The sequence below is a fragment of the Candoia aspera genome, chromosome 2, assembly GCF_035149785.1.
Source record: "Candoia aspera isolate rCanAsp1 chromosome 2, rCanAsp1.hap2, whole genome shotgun sequence".
Classification (NCBI taxonomy): Eukaryota; Metazoa; Chordata; class Lepidosauria; order Squamata; family Boidae; genus Candoia; species Candoia aspera.
In genome coordinates, this window is record NC_086154.1 from 247,257,716 (window position 1) to 247,273,511 (window position 15,796).

At 38.1% G+C, this 15,796-nt stretch overlaps 1 protein-coding gene across 1 annotated transcript in view; it reads right to left on the bottom strand.

The window, feature by feature from the left end:
* Nucleotides 1-2,474: 2,474 nt before the first annotated feature.
* Nucleotides 2,475-15,796, bottom strand: part of WDR70 (WD repeat domain 70) — a 120,058-nt gene continuing 106,736 nt past the window's right edge. Inside the window, exons 15-18 of the mRNA XM_063295736.1 lie at nucleotides 8,174-8,253; nucleotides 6,602-6,718; nucleotides 5,481-5,643; nucleotides 2,475-2,794 (exon numbers count right to left, since the gene is read on the bottom strand). Coding sequence (XP_063151806.1) covers nucleotides 2,707-2,794; nucleotides 5,481-5,643; nucleotides 6,602-6,718; nucleotides 8,174-8,253 — 448 coding nt within the window. The 3' untranslated portion in view covers nucleotides 2,475-2,706. The remainder of the gene's footprint in view (nucleotides 2,795-5,480; nucleotides 5,644-6,601; nucleotides 6,719-8,173; nucleotides 8,254-15,796) is intronic.

The following is a 15,796-nucleotide window of genomic DNA, read 5'->3' on the forward strand; positions in this document are numbered from 1 at the left end:
TTGTTTCTTTAACTCTGCTTGGATTTTAACTGTAAACTCCTTTGGCTAGAAAATGAAATATAAATACAATCCATATAAATAACGATCAATTTTAGACAAGCAGCACAATACTCAACAGTTTTTGAAATTTTCGCACTGCATTCAGCTAGGAATTATGGGCAAATTATGGAGGAAAGGGCCATTTTTGTGGTAAAACGGAAACCTAGAGAAATGCTGTGATTGCTTATACATATTTCAGATTTTAAGAGATGCAAGTGAACTGACATCAACTCACTTGAACTTTTACTGATTTCACCTTTCAGCTGTAGGGAACTGATTTAAGCAAACCTGCTTACTGAAGATTAAGAAGAGGTTGAATTAAGTGATACAGCTTTTTAAATCAAATATTCATCCAGCTGGAGGGCACTCTGTTAGAAAATAGCATTACCGTAAATCTGAAAGGAAAAAAAGGGCAGTTCATGAAGCATCCACTGGTGGTAAATGAATTAAATGCTAACGTTTAAATATTAAAGCCATTATGCTCTTTTACTTTATGAAAGAATCACAAAATTAACTTGATTTTGATGGATTGGAACTATTTAAAAAAGGAAATACAACTTGCTCTAAACAAATGACTTACAAAATCAATAATTTCTTTTAAAATATCAGTTGTGACAGGCATAACAAGGCAACCACTTAAATAAAATGTTAACCCTGTGGAATATGCAACACTACTATTATCCTTTCTATCTTCCATGGTGTACATTCTTCAAGATGTATATTGTAAAATATCAAGATTTATATTTTACTTTTCTTCAAGAGTAAAATATAAAATATTTTTAAAAATACAAGTGATTTTTAGATAGAAGCAGGGTTAAACGCAGTGCCACAGAAAGGACTAACTGAATAAAACATTAAACCTGCATGTTGGCAATATTTACTACCGTTTATACTTTTAAGAATAGAGAAGCTGAATGCAGATGTTCTCTCAGTTGTGACCACTGTCCTGCAGAAGATAATGAAGTCACTCCAGCAATCCCAATGTATTACATACAGGTCAGTGAACACCTGGGGGCAAGCCAGGAATCAGAAGGGATTGATGCTCGCTAGCAAAGGTAATAGAGTGGGGTTCAACTCCTGAGATTGCAGCTCCATAGAGTTATGTACCTTGATTGCTGGGAAGGAGGACCTGGACAGGGTGATATTTAAGGGGCACACAGAGTCCTTTGGCTATAGAGTAGTGAGGAAGCCCCAGCATGCGGTTGAATTTTTGATTTAGAAGCAATGGCAAAGAAGAAATTTGTACTTTCAGAAAGAAGAGATAAAACAGACTCTAAGGACCATGTTTTTTTCTCTTCCCTCTGTTCTTTACGCGGTGGCGCTGCGGGTTAAACCGCTGAGCTGTCGATCGGAAGGTCGGCGGTTCGAAACCGCGCGGCGGGGTGAGCTCCCGTTGCTCGTCCCAGCTCCTGCACACCAAGCAGTTCGAAAACATGCAAATGTGAGTAGATTAATTGGTACCGCTTCGGCGGGAAGGTAACGGCGTTCCGTGAGTCATGCTGGCCACATGACCCGGAAGTGTCCTATGGACAACGCCGGCTCCAAGGCTTTGAAACGGAGATGAGCACCGCCCCCTAGAGTCGGACACGACTGGACTTTACGTCAAGGGAAACCTTTACCTTTTACCTGTTCTTTACCAGCCTCTCGTAATTTATTTTTCTGTGAAACAGTGACTGGTTTTGTATTACACTCCAGAACTTAAAATTATCAGCAAACATACAAAAATCAGGAATCATGAAATGCATAGACAAAAATGCATAGACAGCAAAATGTTATTGCCTCTTTGGGCAAAGTAACAATCTATTAACCTAAACAAGGGAACCTATTGCATACCATTAGGAAAAAGGAGTTATGTTTCTATTAAAGGACATCTGTATGATATACTGTATATCTATAATACCACTATATTCTTTAATCGATAGCTGAAGATAAACCTAGTTGCCAATACAAGACTAGTAATGTGCAAAATGTTTTGAGCTCAAAATGACCATTCCAATTTTACCAGAAATATTCTGACAGTGTTCCAGTTATGTTCTGCATTTGAAACATCTAGAGCTTAAGATCCAAATGTGACTTTTTTGAACTTGGAACACTTCCGAAATGCTTAGAACTGCATAAGGACATTTCCAGCTTATAAAAACAATCCATTTTAATTTGAACTGTTTCCAATTAGAAATGTTTTTGACTGCCCCTCCCTACAAGATTCTGTATACCGTTTACAATTCACATTATAAACATACATTGTGGCTTTCATAACTGAACATAAAAATTACAGAATCCAAATATGGAGCAGAAATTATTAGCCTACTTCCTCAAAATTTTTAGGTGATATATCAACAAATGAAAAGATAATTTAAGGGACAAAAAAAGGATTGGGCTTTTTTAAAGTTAAGTATGATCTACTCTTCTAAATACATACATACTTAAACAGAGGCTTTTGATGAAATCAATGTTTATTTTTTATTTAGGACTTTAGTTATTTAATAAAATACAGACTTTATGCTAAACAATTCTATTTTGCTTTATGGCAATTACAGTCTTTCAAAGGGGTGAAATATTCCTGTGCATAAAAGCATTTTGCTTGCAGTAATTTCACTTCTTTTGCATAAGGAAAAAGAATTCATCTTTGTCCCAAATCCCCTGTGAAGCTCCTCCAATTTAAATTCTTCAAATTTTACGTTTTTTCCACTCTGGCTTGTCATCTGTTTCATCTTCATCGGATTCTACTTCTGCAAAAACTGTTTTTGGCTGGGTTCTAAAAAAGTATTGGAGAAAAATCATGATTAAACAGGAGCTCTGCAGAAGTGTTCATGTTCGCCCTTAAAATGAGGGGGAAAAAAACACAACTCATCCCAAAGAAATATTCCATCACTCCACTACTGATGGAGTAAGACATTTCTACCCTCATCTGCTGAACTCTGCTTTTTACCTGGAATATTATTAAGGTGTCAGATGAAAACATACATTAAAGACATGCACATATCTCACAACATTTATTAATATATTTCTAGGATCTTGTATTTTGGCAGCTGACAGAAAATATTAAGAAAGTACATCTTATCATTATGCTTATGAAAGTAGAAAACCTCCCCTAGATCAGTGTTTCTCAAGCTTGGCAACTTGAAGATGTGTGGACTTCAACTCCCAGAATTCCCCAGCCAGCATGGGCTGGGGAATTCTGGGAGTTGAAGTCCACACATCTTCACGTTGCCAAGCTTGAGAAACACTGATCTGATGAATGTCTGCACACTACCCTAATAACTATTTTCATGTGAACATAAACTGCATCCAACTGAAAAGCTCAAGACAAAGCCGGATCAAGATGTCATTGCATATAATACAAAGTTTACATCCCACTAGACATTAAAAAAAAATGAAAACGAAAAAAAACACATAGGAAACTACATCTGTTTTTTATTCCTGAGACATTTTTCATTTTACTCAATATTTTAACTATAGCTTAGAAAATTAGCAGTCAAGAAACTCCAGGCAGTGACAATGGAACCGTAAGAAGCTCATTAAAAAAGACTAAGTCGTTACCGTTGAACAATCAGCAAGGAAGTTATAAAGGAAAAGCCAGCATACTTTCGGTTTATGATTAGTAATGTTTTTACAACATCTAAAGGACAACAAGTACTAAATAGGATTACAGTTGTTTTTAGCACGATCTGCCATATTCATTTAAGGGAAGATTTTGCTCTTACGCTGAGATAATTGCTGGTGTCAAAGTGGCCATGTCAAGCAGTATGTGTGTGTGTTTGTGCATGTTGCTAAATTGCCTGTGACTAAATCTGGTTGTCTGTTCCTGGGTGGCTGGCGTGCCTATCCTATAAAGAAAATGCAAGGACTGCGCCACCTGAACACATAAGACTTGAGCAAGAGATCCTATTCTCATTCCTGACGTATTTCAGAGGAGTTTATCAGTTCAAAGGACTTACATTTAACTTTGCAGGCTAATTTGTTATTAATTATGAAAGCTCACTTGATAGGGTTCTTTTACAACAGTAAAAACTTGCTCCAGGAAAGTGGATGTGCCCATACAAAGGAAAGTGTTTTTGATTATTTATAAAATAATATGCAAAAATAAAGGCAACTTTCTTGTCCCTTACCCTTACACTGTACAAGCCTGTGGAAAAGGAAGGTTGAACATTCCTTATGAATTTTAGTTTGTCTATATTTACTTATTGTTAAAGTATGCATTTATGTATTTAGCTAAAGGGGAAAATAATTCATGAGAGGAATGGCTTTATAGTGTGTTTAATCCAATTTCTGGCATGCAGGTGACCTCTACTTTCACTGTTAGATGGCTCTGATCCTAACTCGCCCTTCCCTAATTCCAGCTTGCTTCTAACTTCTTTTCTACACTGTCACAATGCACACTGTCTACAGTGCTACAATTATTAATAGCTTCTTTGCCATCACAATACTTGTTATTGCTCCAATATTTCCCATCTAAACACTGTCATTTGATATGTACATGAACACATTAGACTTGCCTCCTGCCTAATTCTCACCCAGCTACGTTGTTAGCAAGAAACTGTAATGTGAACTGCCCTCTTAAAACAATAAGCCTTCTGAATTATGACTGTGTTTTTAAGCTCTCATGTTGATTATATTCCAGGCGTTAAGGAATGAAATCAAATAATCACTGAAATATAATTACAAACTGAAGCTAGGGTAAGCTGCATAATTCCTCCTGCTAAATGAGTTGAATATTTTAGTAGCCTTTTTACTGCTGCGTTAAATGAGTTTTGACCCCAGAAATTAACCATAAACTCTCTTTCTAATTGGCTTCCAACTTCAACTTTGGAAACTTCCAAACTAAAAATTGGAAGGCAGTGAGTGGAGATTTGGTTCCTGCACAGCTAGTTAAAGCTAATGCAGAATAGTGGACTCCTGTGTTAGTCTGTCTCTTCTCACATACTGATCACTGTAGCCAGATGCCCAAAGACTGATGCTGTCTATAGCAGTCCCAATCTTTAAGAAAGGTGATAGATCTGAGCCTGCTAATTTCCATCCAACTAGTCTTTTAGGAGTTATTAGTAAAATACATCTAAGCATCTGTGTGAGAAACTCACTGATTGGCTAGAACAAGAGAATGTCTTGGATGATGAACAAGTGGCTTCAGGGCAGGACAATCAGCAATAGATCAATATATTATGTTAAAACATCTAGAGGAAAAATATTTCTGACATGTACAACATTCCCACCTTTGCAAAAATAAATGTGTGCTCATGGAGAAACTAACTAAAATATATAAAAACATTTTATAGTACAACTTACTGATACCTTTATAATTTTCTGCATAAGTTACAACTATCTGAAAAAATCTGAGAGTGGTGTTTTTAAATAGGTCTTTTGTTTATACTGAGGTTCGCCAGAGTTTTAAGGCCTATTATCCATGAGTTACCCCCAATCCCTGCTTTAGAAAATTTATTTACTTAGAATATGCTGGAGCGACCCAGTAGGGACTTTCCTCTGCTTCCTTTGCATGCCGCAAAATAGCCTCTCGAGGATTGCTATCATCGGTTTTATCCAAGGCAATATTCTTCACTATGTATGAAGACAGAGTACCACCGTGAGTCCCAACACGGCCACCACGTCCTAACAAGGAGAGAGAATAAACAGTTCTGTAAAATGGTAAGAGCAACCAGGACAGACACTGAGTGGGGAAATATATATACATATACATAAAAGTAAAAAGGCAGCTATTCCAACACATCAGCATCTTCAAACTTTTGACCTATAGTTTATGCTTGCTTTTATAAAGCTGACTTGATCTTCCACAATAAAAGTCATTATCCCTCTTGACCCTGCCTTGACCAGACAGCACCTAGAACGTTCTGTCTAGTTCTGGGCACCCCATTTTAGGAAGGACACGGATAAACTGGACATGTTCAGAGGTCAGCAACCAAGATGATAAGGAGCATGGAAGGAAGAATATATAAGGAATGGGTGGAGGAGCTGGTTATGTTTAGTGTGGAGAAGAGAAATTGTAATTTTAAGGGCAGCAAGTTAGCTGCATTCAAACATTTGAAAGGCTATCATGTAGAAGATTCCAATTTTATAACTATAATAAAAATATTGTTTATTATACAAATAAAATATATTTCATGTTTGTATTCCTACTTGTAAGCTGCTCCAGGTCTTTGGAATGAAGTGGCATATACTCAGCTAAATAAACAACTACATAAGCAAGTAAACTAGATAGGGCAGGATTGTTCAGAACTGTTCCAGAAGACAAGACTAGAAACAGTGTTCAACTGAACATATATTTGAAGAGATGAGCATCAGGAAAAATTCTGTGACATTAACAACTATGCCACAACAGAACACATTGCCCTCCAAGATGGTGGATTTTCTTTTGCCCATGATGTTTCAACAAAAGTTGGATGGCCATCTATCTGGGGCACTATAGTAATGCAGTGCTGCACTTGGCAGAGAGCCGGATTAGATCATCTCCAAGGTCCTTTCCAACTCTTGCATTCTATGATTTTATGAAATAAGCATCTAATGGCTTTTGCAGTGTTTTGCTGACAGCAGGTTTTAAAAATCTGGTTACCTGGTCCTGCTACTGGAGGTTCTGGCTTGTGAGATTTCACAGGATCCATTCTGTCCTTTTCCAACTGCTTTCTTGTACTTCGCTGACGTGGTTCACGGAACATTGGAAGTGCATGAGCTTCAAGTGGGTAAAAAGGAAAAAAATCATTTAAAAGCAGAGAGCTTTAAATGTTATAATATCCATTTTGTTTTGCCAACCACACATAGCTTGTGAAGTGAAAATTCTGGACTGGGCAGATAGTCTCAGAGTCTTCTAGGTATAGAATATTCAGTTAACTAGCCAGGATTAAGCAACGCATAATGCCTAGGCAAGGGACTAGTTCAGAATGCCTCCAACTTGGAGCGAGATACTTTGTACAGTAGAAATTACTAAAGGTCATCTTGCTGTGAAAGTAAGGAAAATATTCTCAAGAAGCTAACCTAAATTGTAATTTTAAGGGAACCTCTTCACAATCTTTATATTAGTAAAACTTAGAAAGCCAGTTTGGCATAGTGGTTAAAGACTCCAAACTAGAACTGGGAGACCATGAGTTCTGGTCCTGCCTTAGCCACAAAGCCAGCTGAAGGCTTTGGGCCATCACTTTCTCTCAGCCCTAGGAAGGAGGCAAGGGCAAAAACCACTTCCAAAAATGTTGCCAAGACAACTGCAGGGGCTTGTCCAGGTAGCTGCCAAGAGTAAAAATTGACCTGAGTGCCAACAAAACAAAACAAAGTCAGACAAAACAAACAAACAACCCCCCCAAAAAAACTACCTCAACCCTTCAGCTGTTAAAAAAAGAGGACTTCTTTTCTATGTTCAATGTTCACCCATATTCTCTCTCTCTCTCACTCTCTCTCTCTCTCACACTCACACACACACACACAAATAGAAGAGAAAAACAAAAGCATTTTCAAATTAAGAAAAGGTCTGGTGATGGCCATGAAACCAATACATCTCTTAAAGATCTTCCTAGATTACTGTGATTATGCTTTAATTCTGAAGAACAAAAGACAAAAAACAAGGGCTGGGTACCCATCAGAGTTTGGGGGTACAAGCGCAACAGCATGCTCCAGCAATTAGCTACTGCTGCAAGCCAGTCCTCAGAAGTGGGGGGAGGAGAGAAATCCCTTCTTTGAGCCAGCTTTTTTGAGAAAAATCAATTTAAGTACTATGTCTCATATTTAAGGCAACATCCAGAAGGGAAAACACTGCACCTTTAAAGGATCTGCAAAACTGGGATCCCGCGTATGGTCTCCTTTGTTTGCAAAGCATAGTAAAGTGTTCCAGCAAGATCTGGCAGATGGCCCTAAGGATGGGGCTAAAGGTTCTGCAGAAGATTCCATTCGCTGATCTTATATTTGGGACAGAATGAGCAGAGTCTCTTTTAAAAGCTTAGCATCCAGTAACTGCCTTCCAAAGGGTGGTGTGTGGGGCTGAATAAAACTACAAACTCCCCTCTCCTTCTCAGCCAACAGCTGTTAAGCAAGACTTTATTACTTCTTTTAAAAAAGCATTTCATGCCCCTTTGGATTAGGGTCTTAATACATGGAAATAAAACATTCTACACTTATTAACCATTCAAAAGGAACCTACGTGTTATAATATAGTCTTGTGTGAGAGTCTCTGCTTGTCTCTCTTTTCTTTTGGTCTTCACAACACACAGCTTTGCTCCCCTAGGGATGATAAAGAATAAAAAAAGATTATAAATGCCATAACAAAGAAGGAACAGGAAGGAACTATCATACGTGGTAGTGATGCAAAAAAATTCACAAGTATTGAAAAGAAATACGTCCAAATATTTAGAAAAATCCTAAAAATAAAATTTGAACTGAAACCACATATAATCTTATTATGTATAATTCCAGAAAACATAAATTAAAAATATCACAATTTACTAAGATCTATGCTGTCAGCGGCAAGAACAAATTTGGCACAACATTGGAAAAGAGGAACTTTGCAGATTGGGAGATCAAAACTGGAGAATATGCAGCAATGGCAAAATTGACAATATACTTCTATTATCCATAATAGAGGTCCAACCAAAATGTATGTAAGAATGGCACCCATATATACTACACATTACACAGCAGGGCAAATTTAGACATTTGGAATATGGTTTCTAGGAAGAAAGTATGAGACTAATGAAAAATAACCAATGAAAGGATTTAAATAGATACTAGCAATAATCTTTAATATTCAATGAAAAGCATATATATCTGGGTTGTGGTCTGCAGTTGAGGAAATAAACAGAGAGAGAATGTTTTACTAGAAAATTTTCCCATAAAGAGGACAGTTATTTTGGAAGATTATTTTTTGATGAAAGTGCTTTTGAATAAATTGGAATTAAAATAGACAAATGAACCAATCTTCGTGGAAATGTTGTTTTTTACTATTAAAGAGTGCAGACAATTGATGGATTTTACCAAACAAAAGATAAAGGTAATAAGAGCCAGACTGTGATGCTGACTATAACTACGGAGTGCCACTTGAGACAAAAGTATTAAGGGCACAGGAAGAAAATAGAAAACAGAAAAAAAAAAGTGGGGGGGTTTACAGAAGCTTGCCTTTTCTCTTTCCCTTGTTTGAGACATTTTCATTTTTGGATTATGGTATCATAACCATCAGAAAAGTGGCAAAAATGGAGGGGAAGGGAGGAGAGGATCGCTAGGGCAACCTGAAGAGAGAGGAATTACACCAGATTTGCTTCAGAAAATGTCTGAGCAACTGGGCAGTAAGTCAGCTGAATCACTTGATACTAAATTGACAGCTTTTGAAAAAAGAATGGATGAAAGACTTGTAAAGATAAAAGAGGAGATGAAGGAAGTAGTTAAGAAGATGGAAAGCTCTGTAAAACTATGAGGTTTCAGCCCAAAAACGAAACTTACCTGGAGTCAGAAGGGGAAAACAAAACTCATCAGGAGGTACTTGGAGAAGCAGAACCAGGAAGTGACTCAGCAGAGCGGGAGAATTTGCAGATGCAGATTGGTCAAACTCCGGAAGGGGATTTGAATTCTCCAATCAGCGCTCGAGACAGGAGAGCAGAGAAGCGCGCGAATCAGAAAGCAGCCCGATTGGCTGCAGGAGAGAAAAGGCGTGGAAGGGATCACCTTAAAAGGCAGATGCGCCAAGAGCAAGCTGCTGGAGACAACCGATCCTTCAAGCTCACAGCACTTGCAGAAGAGTCCTTACCTTACCAGAAGCCTTGCCTGTAGCCAGCGTGGAACCAGCGCCAGCATCTTCTACCTCCGTGGATCTGCCTGCCGCACAAGCTGCTCCAGTCGAGCCTCTCCTTGCTGTCCCTGCTGAGCACAACCTCACGTCTAGCTCTGGACGCTTCAGCGCGACCCAGGTGTGCTTCTAGCCTCGCTTCCAGTCCTCAGCCTTGCTTGGATTCTCCAGTCCAGTCCAGCCTTGCTTCAAGCTATCAGCCTTGCTTAGACACTCCAGTCCAGCCTTGCTTCCAGTCTTCAGCCTCGCTTGAACTCTCCAGTCCCGTCCAGTCTTACTTCCAGCTCGCAGACTTGCCTAGACTCTCCAGTCAAATCCAACCCTGTTTCCAGAGGTCAGCGCTGCCTTGACTCTCCAGTCCAGTCCAGTCCAGTCCAGCCTAGCCTCCAGAGCCGAGCCAAGCCGTGTCTAAGGGTTCCAGTCCAGTCTTGCCTAGCCTCCACGTTCCAGACTGATCCTGTCTGCGTGCCAGTCTACGGGACCTCGCCTTCAGCTTCTGCCTTGCCACGCAATCTAGCATCACCAAGTCTGGCAGCTCCGATCAGAGAGTTAGCTGAATTCTGCCTTGCTGTTCTGCCTAACTCTGACCCTGCAGCCTTGCCTGTTCATCCGCCCTTGCCTGGGTGGTCCTGATTGAGATTGCTTGCCTATTCATTCATAGACTTTAAAGCTGTAAATGGTTGTTTTAAATAAAGAGTTTGATAATACTTCTGTCTGGCCGCCTCACAGTCTGAACAGGACAAAAACAAGTGTCTAGAGATGTAAAACAAATTAATGACAAAGTGGAAATTTTGGAGAGTAAGACAGAAGTTATAGAGAGAGTTGGAAAGAGAACTAGATAATCTGATAATTGTGAGAGAAGGAATTTTGTTTGAGATTCAGAGCAATCCCAGAGGATTCTGGTGAAGGTATTAGAGAAAAGGTTATTAAAGCTTTAGCAATTTTTTTTGGATTGGGATGAGGAGGATACAGAGGCAGAAATTGATAAAGTATATAGAATAAATACAAGATTTGCTAGAATAAGAAATGTTCCAAGGGATGTTTTGGTGCACTTTGACAGGAAGAAGACAAGGGATCACGTTTTGCAGCAGCATTTTAATGCAAGATTGAATAATACAGATGTAATTGTGGTTAAATAAATTCCTATTAGAATTCTGCATAATAGAAAATGAGTTGTTGTTTTTTAAACTGAGAGATTAAAGCAAAAAAAGATCTCATTTCGATGGACAAGTTGGAAAGTGTGTTTTTTGCTTTTAAAGAGCAAAGGTTTGAATTGAATTCTGTCCAGAGGCCAAGGGAATTTCTAGAAAAATTCAAAGAGGAATTGGAGGATATTCAAATGGAGGTGTCAGAGGAGACTACACAAAAACTCCAACAGGTGCAACAGGAAACTGGAAGGGATGATACTGAACTAGGCGCTACTGGTATTTGATTTTTCTAAATTTTTGGCTTCATTATGGATTACAAATGCTTAACATGGAATATAAATGGAGCAAATGCTCCTCAAAAAAGAATAAACAATTATTTCATTATTTGAAAAAAAAATAAAGCAAGATATAATTTGCCCACAAGAGACACATATTAGAAAAAAGGACATAAAACATTTGATTTATAAAAAATTGGGTGAAGTGTTTATTTCAACAGGAACAACAACAACAACAAAAGAAATGCACTTGTTTTGTATATAAATCCCCAACTAAAACCAGAACTTGTACTGATTGATGAGCATGGTACATTTGTTGGGGTGGAAGTTAATTTGCATGGGACTAAAACTTTGCTACTGGGAAGTTATGCCCCAAATGAGGATAAAGTACTATTTATCTTATGGAGAGATTAATATGTTTCTCTTATGAAAATTGGTGTTTGATGGGGGAGTGGAGTGATCTCCCCAAAATTGGATAGAACTTCTGAGAAAAATATTAAAACCACTCAAGGCAAATTACCAGAAGTTTTCTTTGATTTGTTGGACAATTTAGGGCTAGTTGATATATGGAGACAGAAAAATGGCAATTCAAGAGAGTACACCTACTTTTCTGAAAGACATAGATCCTTTCCAAGAATAGATACGATTTGGATTTCAAAGAACTTGGCTACTAAGATTTCTAAAGTAGAGATATTGCCAAAGGCTTTTTCTGATCATAATCATATGAGTTTGGTTTATAAAAGAAAATTTAGTTCTTTTAGATGGAGACTAAACAAAATGTTGCTACAGAAGGAAGTAATAGTGGAAGACTGTAAAAAGAAATTTTAAAAAATTGAAAATAATTTAGATAAAGGCACTGATTTAAGAATGGTTTGGGGTGCAAGTAAAGCTTTTATTAGAAGTTATTTTATACAACATAACAGTGAACCCAAAAAGAAGAATCAAGAGAAAACACAAGCTATTTTGGATGATATAAAGAGAAAAGAAGAATTAAAAATATTAAATGATATTGAAATTACAAGAGGGCGGTACTGTATTAATGGTGTTCTGCCAAGTGTCCAGGCAGGGATCCGGTGCCCAGACAATTGGTTCTTTTAGATCCAGATCCATAAGTACACCAGTGAATAAAGAGATTTTAAGCTTTATTATTAATTTATGCAAACACTTATTTATTTTATTATTCAAATTTTGTTACCACCCATCTCCCCCAAATGAGGGACTCTGGGTGGTTTACAATAAAATGTAAACAGAAACACAGTTTAGGCAGATTTAACAGAAACATAAAAAGCATAACATAAAGAAAGAAAAATCATAACATACCAAGCAAGATGATGCCCAATCTCCCATAGGCTGCCAGGAGCCCCTTAATAAGGACAGTGGAGATACCCCAGGATGGCTCAATATCCACAGCATCCAGTGCTCAGGTCTGTGCAGAAGCTCCCCTCAAGCATACCCCAGAGCCGCTCCATTTCCAGAGTATTCAGCCCTAAGTCTGAGGGGAAGCTTCCCAAGCCCATTTTGCACACAGCACCTGATACCAGGCTGTGGCCAAGCTCCCCACTCAAGAGGCAATCCTAAGGTATTTTTTAACAAAGTCTGGCTCTAAAACTCATGACCCTGTTTCCATGGTACCAAGACTGCAGGATCTGACCTTGACCAGATAGTTCCCAGGGTTTCACCTTTTATATTATTTATAACATGAGATTTGGGTGGCATGGATACTTGTGGTACAACAAAGTCAAGGTTACTGTAAATTTTAAATATAATTACGTTAGATGTGCCATATTGAGAATATGGAACAGATACAAACCCAGGTTGTACCCAAAAACACCTTTGTGGCCCTCAGCACAAGAAGCATTGTACAGACTAGAAATAATAGGCAAACACAAGTGTTTTAACTTATCATGAGATACTAGAATTTTGTCAAGGGGAATATAAAATAAAATCAAAAGGACTGGTGGCAGAGGGATATAGTTGTCAATGGTTCTCTTATTTACACTTATTAGAAAGATTTAAAGTTTACAAAAGAGTTTATAGTTTTGAATATGGTAAGACTGAGTTTGAAATAGAATTGTGTACCAATTATGAATATGTGATCACTAAAATGTATGAACTTTTATTGAAATTTGAAACAGAAGAACAAGTGAACGAATGAAATCAGTATCTATGTTTATTGGTGACTGGAAACTCCTTATGGACTTTTTGCGTAAAACAAAAAAAATAAACTTATGATTTACGGTTCTGATGATTAGACAAGATAGATTATAGAAAGAAGAGAGTTATGTTGTAACCATAGAGTAAGAAGTAAATTTATAATTATACCTGCTGCAAAGAATATCGGAAGCTACTTCTTTGTATCTTTTTTCTTTCTTTTCTATTTTTCTTTTACTTTTTTTCCTTTCTTGCAGTTTTAGCTTTCTCTTTGATTTTTCTTTTTCTTTTTTTCTTACTTTATATAAGTTTGTATTAGTTTTTATCCATTATCAGGCTAGAATGGTGACAGTTAAATAAAGTCTGCTGGGTACTTGACCAAGACACATGTAGGACTGCAACCTTTTTTTTTAAGGTGCATTTAAAAATGCAATTAAAAGTCATATATTTAAATAAATCCATAGATTTCCCCCCTCCCCCCAATATAGTTTAATATTCTTTTAGCATATCCAGGCTACTTATCTAAATACCATAACTGGGAGAGCAAGAGCCAGCTTGGTGTAGTGGTTAAGGCACCAGGCTAAAAATTGGGAGACTGTGAGTTCTAGTCCTGCCTTGGGCACAAAGCCAGCTGGGTGACCTTGGGCCAGTCACTCTCTCTCAGCCCTAGGAAGCAGGCAATGGCAAACCACTTCCAAAAATTTTGCCAAGAAAACTGCAGGGACTAGTCCAGGCAGTCACCAGTGGGTTGAAAAAAAAAAAAGGTGGGAGCACAGTCGGAACACCTGAAAGAACAGGTTAGGGACAGATCATGGAGAAAATCTACAGTATGTGATTGCTAGGAGTCGACAACGACTTGATGGCACATAATCAATCAAAGACTGTGGGCAGATTTATGAACTTAACCCTGATTTCAGTGCTTGGGTCAAAACAAAGATGGTTGGTGCCACCTTACAGACTTAACAAGAGAGCCAGCTTGGTGTAGTGGTTAAGGCATCAGGCTAAAAACCAGGAGACGGTGAGTTCTGGTCCCACCTTAGCCACAAGGCCAGCTGGGTGACCTTGGGCCAGTCACTCTCTCTCAGCCCTAGGAAGGAGGCAATGGCAAACCACTTCTGAAATCTTGCCAAGAAAACTGCAGGGAGTAGTCCAGGCAGCTGCCAGGAGTCAATACTGACTCTAAGGCACACACACACACAAAGTAAATTTATTTCCTTATTTAACAGATTTATAGACCACACCAATTTCAGTTGGAAATTTGGGCAGTTTACAAAGTATGCATAATGAGAATTAGGATTTGTACACTTTTTCCAGCTGTATGTCCAAAAAGATAAGTTTGGAAATTTACACTTCTGTTTTTGTTTGCCTGTGGTTGATTAGGTCATCTGGCCCAATGAACAGTGGTAATAATTACCACAGCTAGTTTCAAAGAAAGTCAACTTCCATCTGTAATTAGTGAAGCTGGCTTGTTTAGATTAATCATAATTTTAGGTCTTACAGCAGTTTGTAGTTTCTCAAAAGCAGAAATGAATGTCTCTGAAGTTCTTCCCCTTCGCTCTGTGCTAGGAGAAACACCACCAAAAACCTGTCATCGTAATGGCTTAAGTAAAAACATTCTACCAAGAGTAGCTGGAATAAGTCAGCTACTAATGTGGCCTTTTTCTGACACAGAATTAGCCTAACAATTTCAGGAACCAATTACAGTAGTGTATTCTGGGAGTTGAAGTCCACACATCTTAAAGTTGGTGAAGCTGAGAAACACTGGTCTAGAGATGCTTGGGTCACAATATAATCAGATATTTTCTTTTTTTTTTCCTTTCCCAAGATCCCACCCCAGCTCTAAGAGCCCCTGGCATTGCAAATACTTGGGAGATGGTCCTGGTTTTGCTGACCAAACACCCTTTCTGTGAAGGTCTAGATTGTCAAAACAGTCTTCCCTAATCTGATAATCTCCCTGCCTATGCAAGGGTTGGTAGCACCATACTGAAAATGCCTGGAGAAAATCAGGCAATCATCTCAGGCAATCATCAACAGGGCCTATTACTTAATATTTCTTATGTTGTAGCACAAAGAACTAGGTGTCCACAGGGAGGTGGGGTCAAAAAAGTTGCAATGATTGTGTCACTGAAGACTTGCCCCTTTTTACATGTGATACATGTAAAGAACTTGGGGCTTCAATCAGGCAGTAACAGTAGCCATCTTGACTTTCTTGACCATTCCTCCCCTGCAGAAAATGGGAAAATGTTGAAAAATAGTAGACTCTCAGCAACTAAGATTTTCAACCCAATGCTGGGTTGACATAAATTATTTTAAAACATGTATAAAACCATCAAAGTTTTCTTAAAATCTTCTACCCTTTTTCACTTACAAAATCACCTATGTGGGAAATTGCTTTATATTTGTTCCCACAGTTA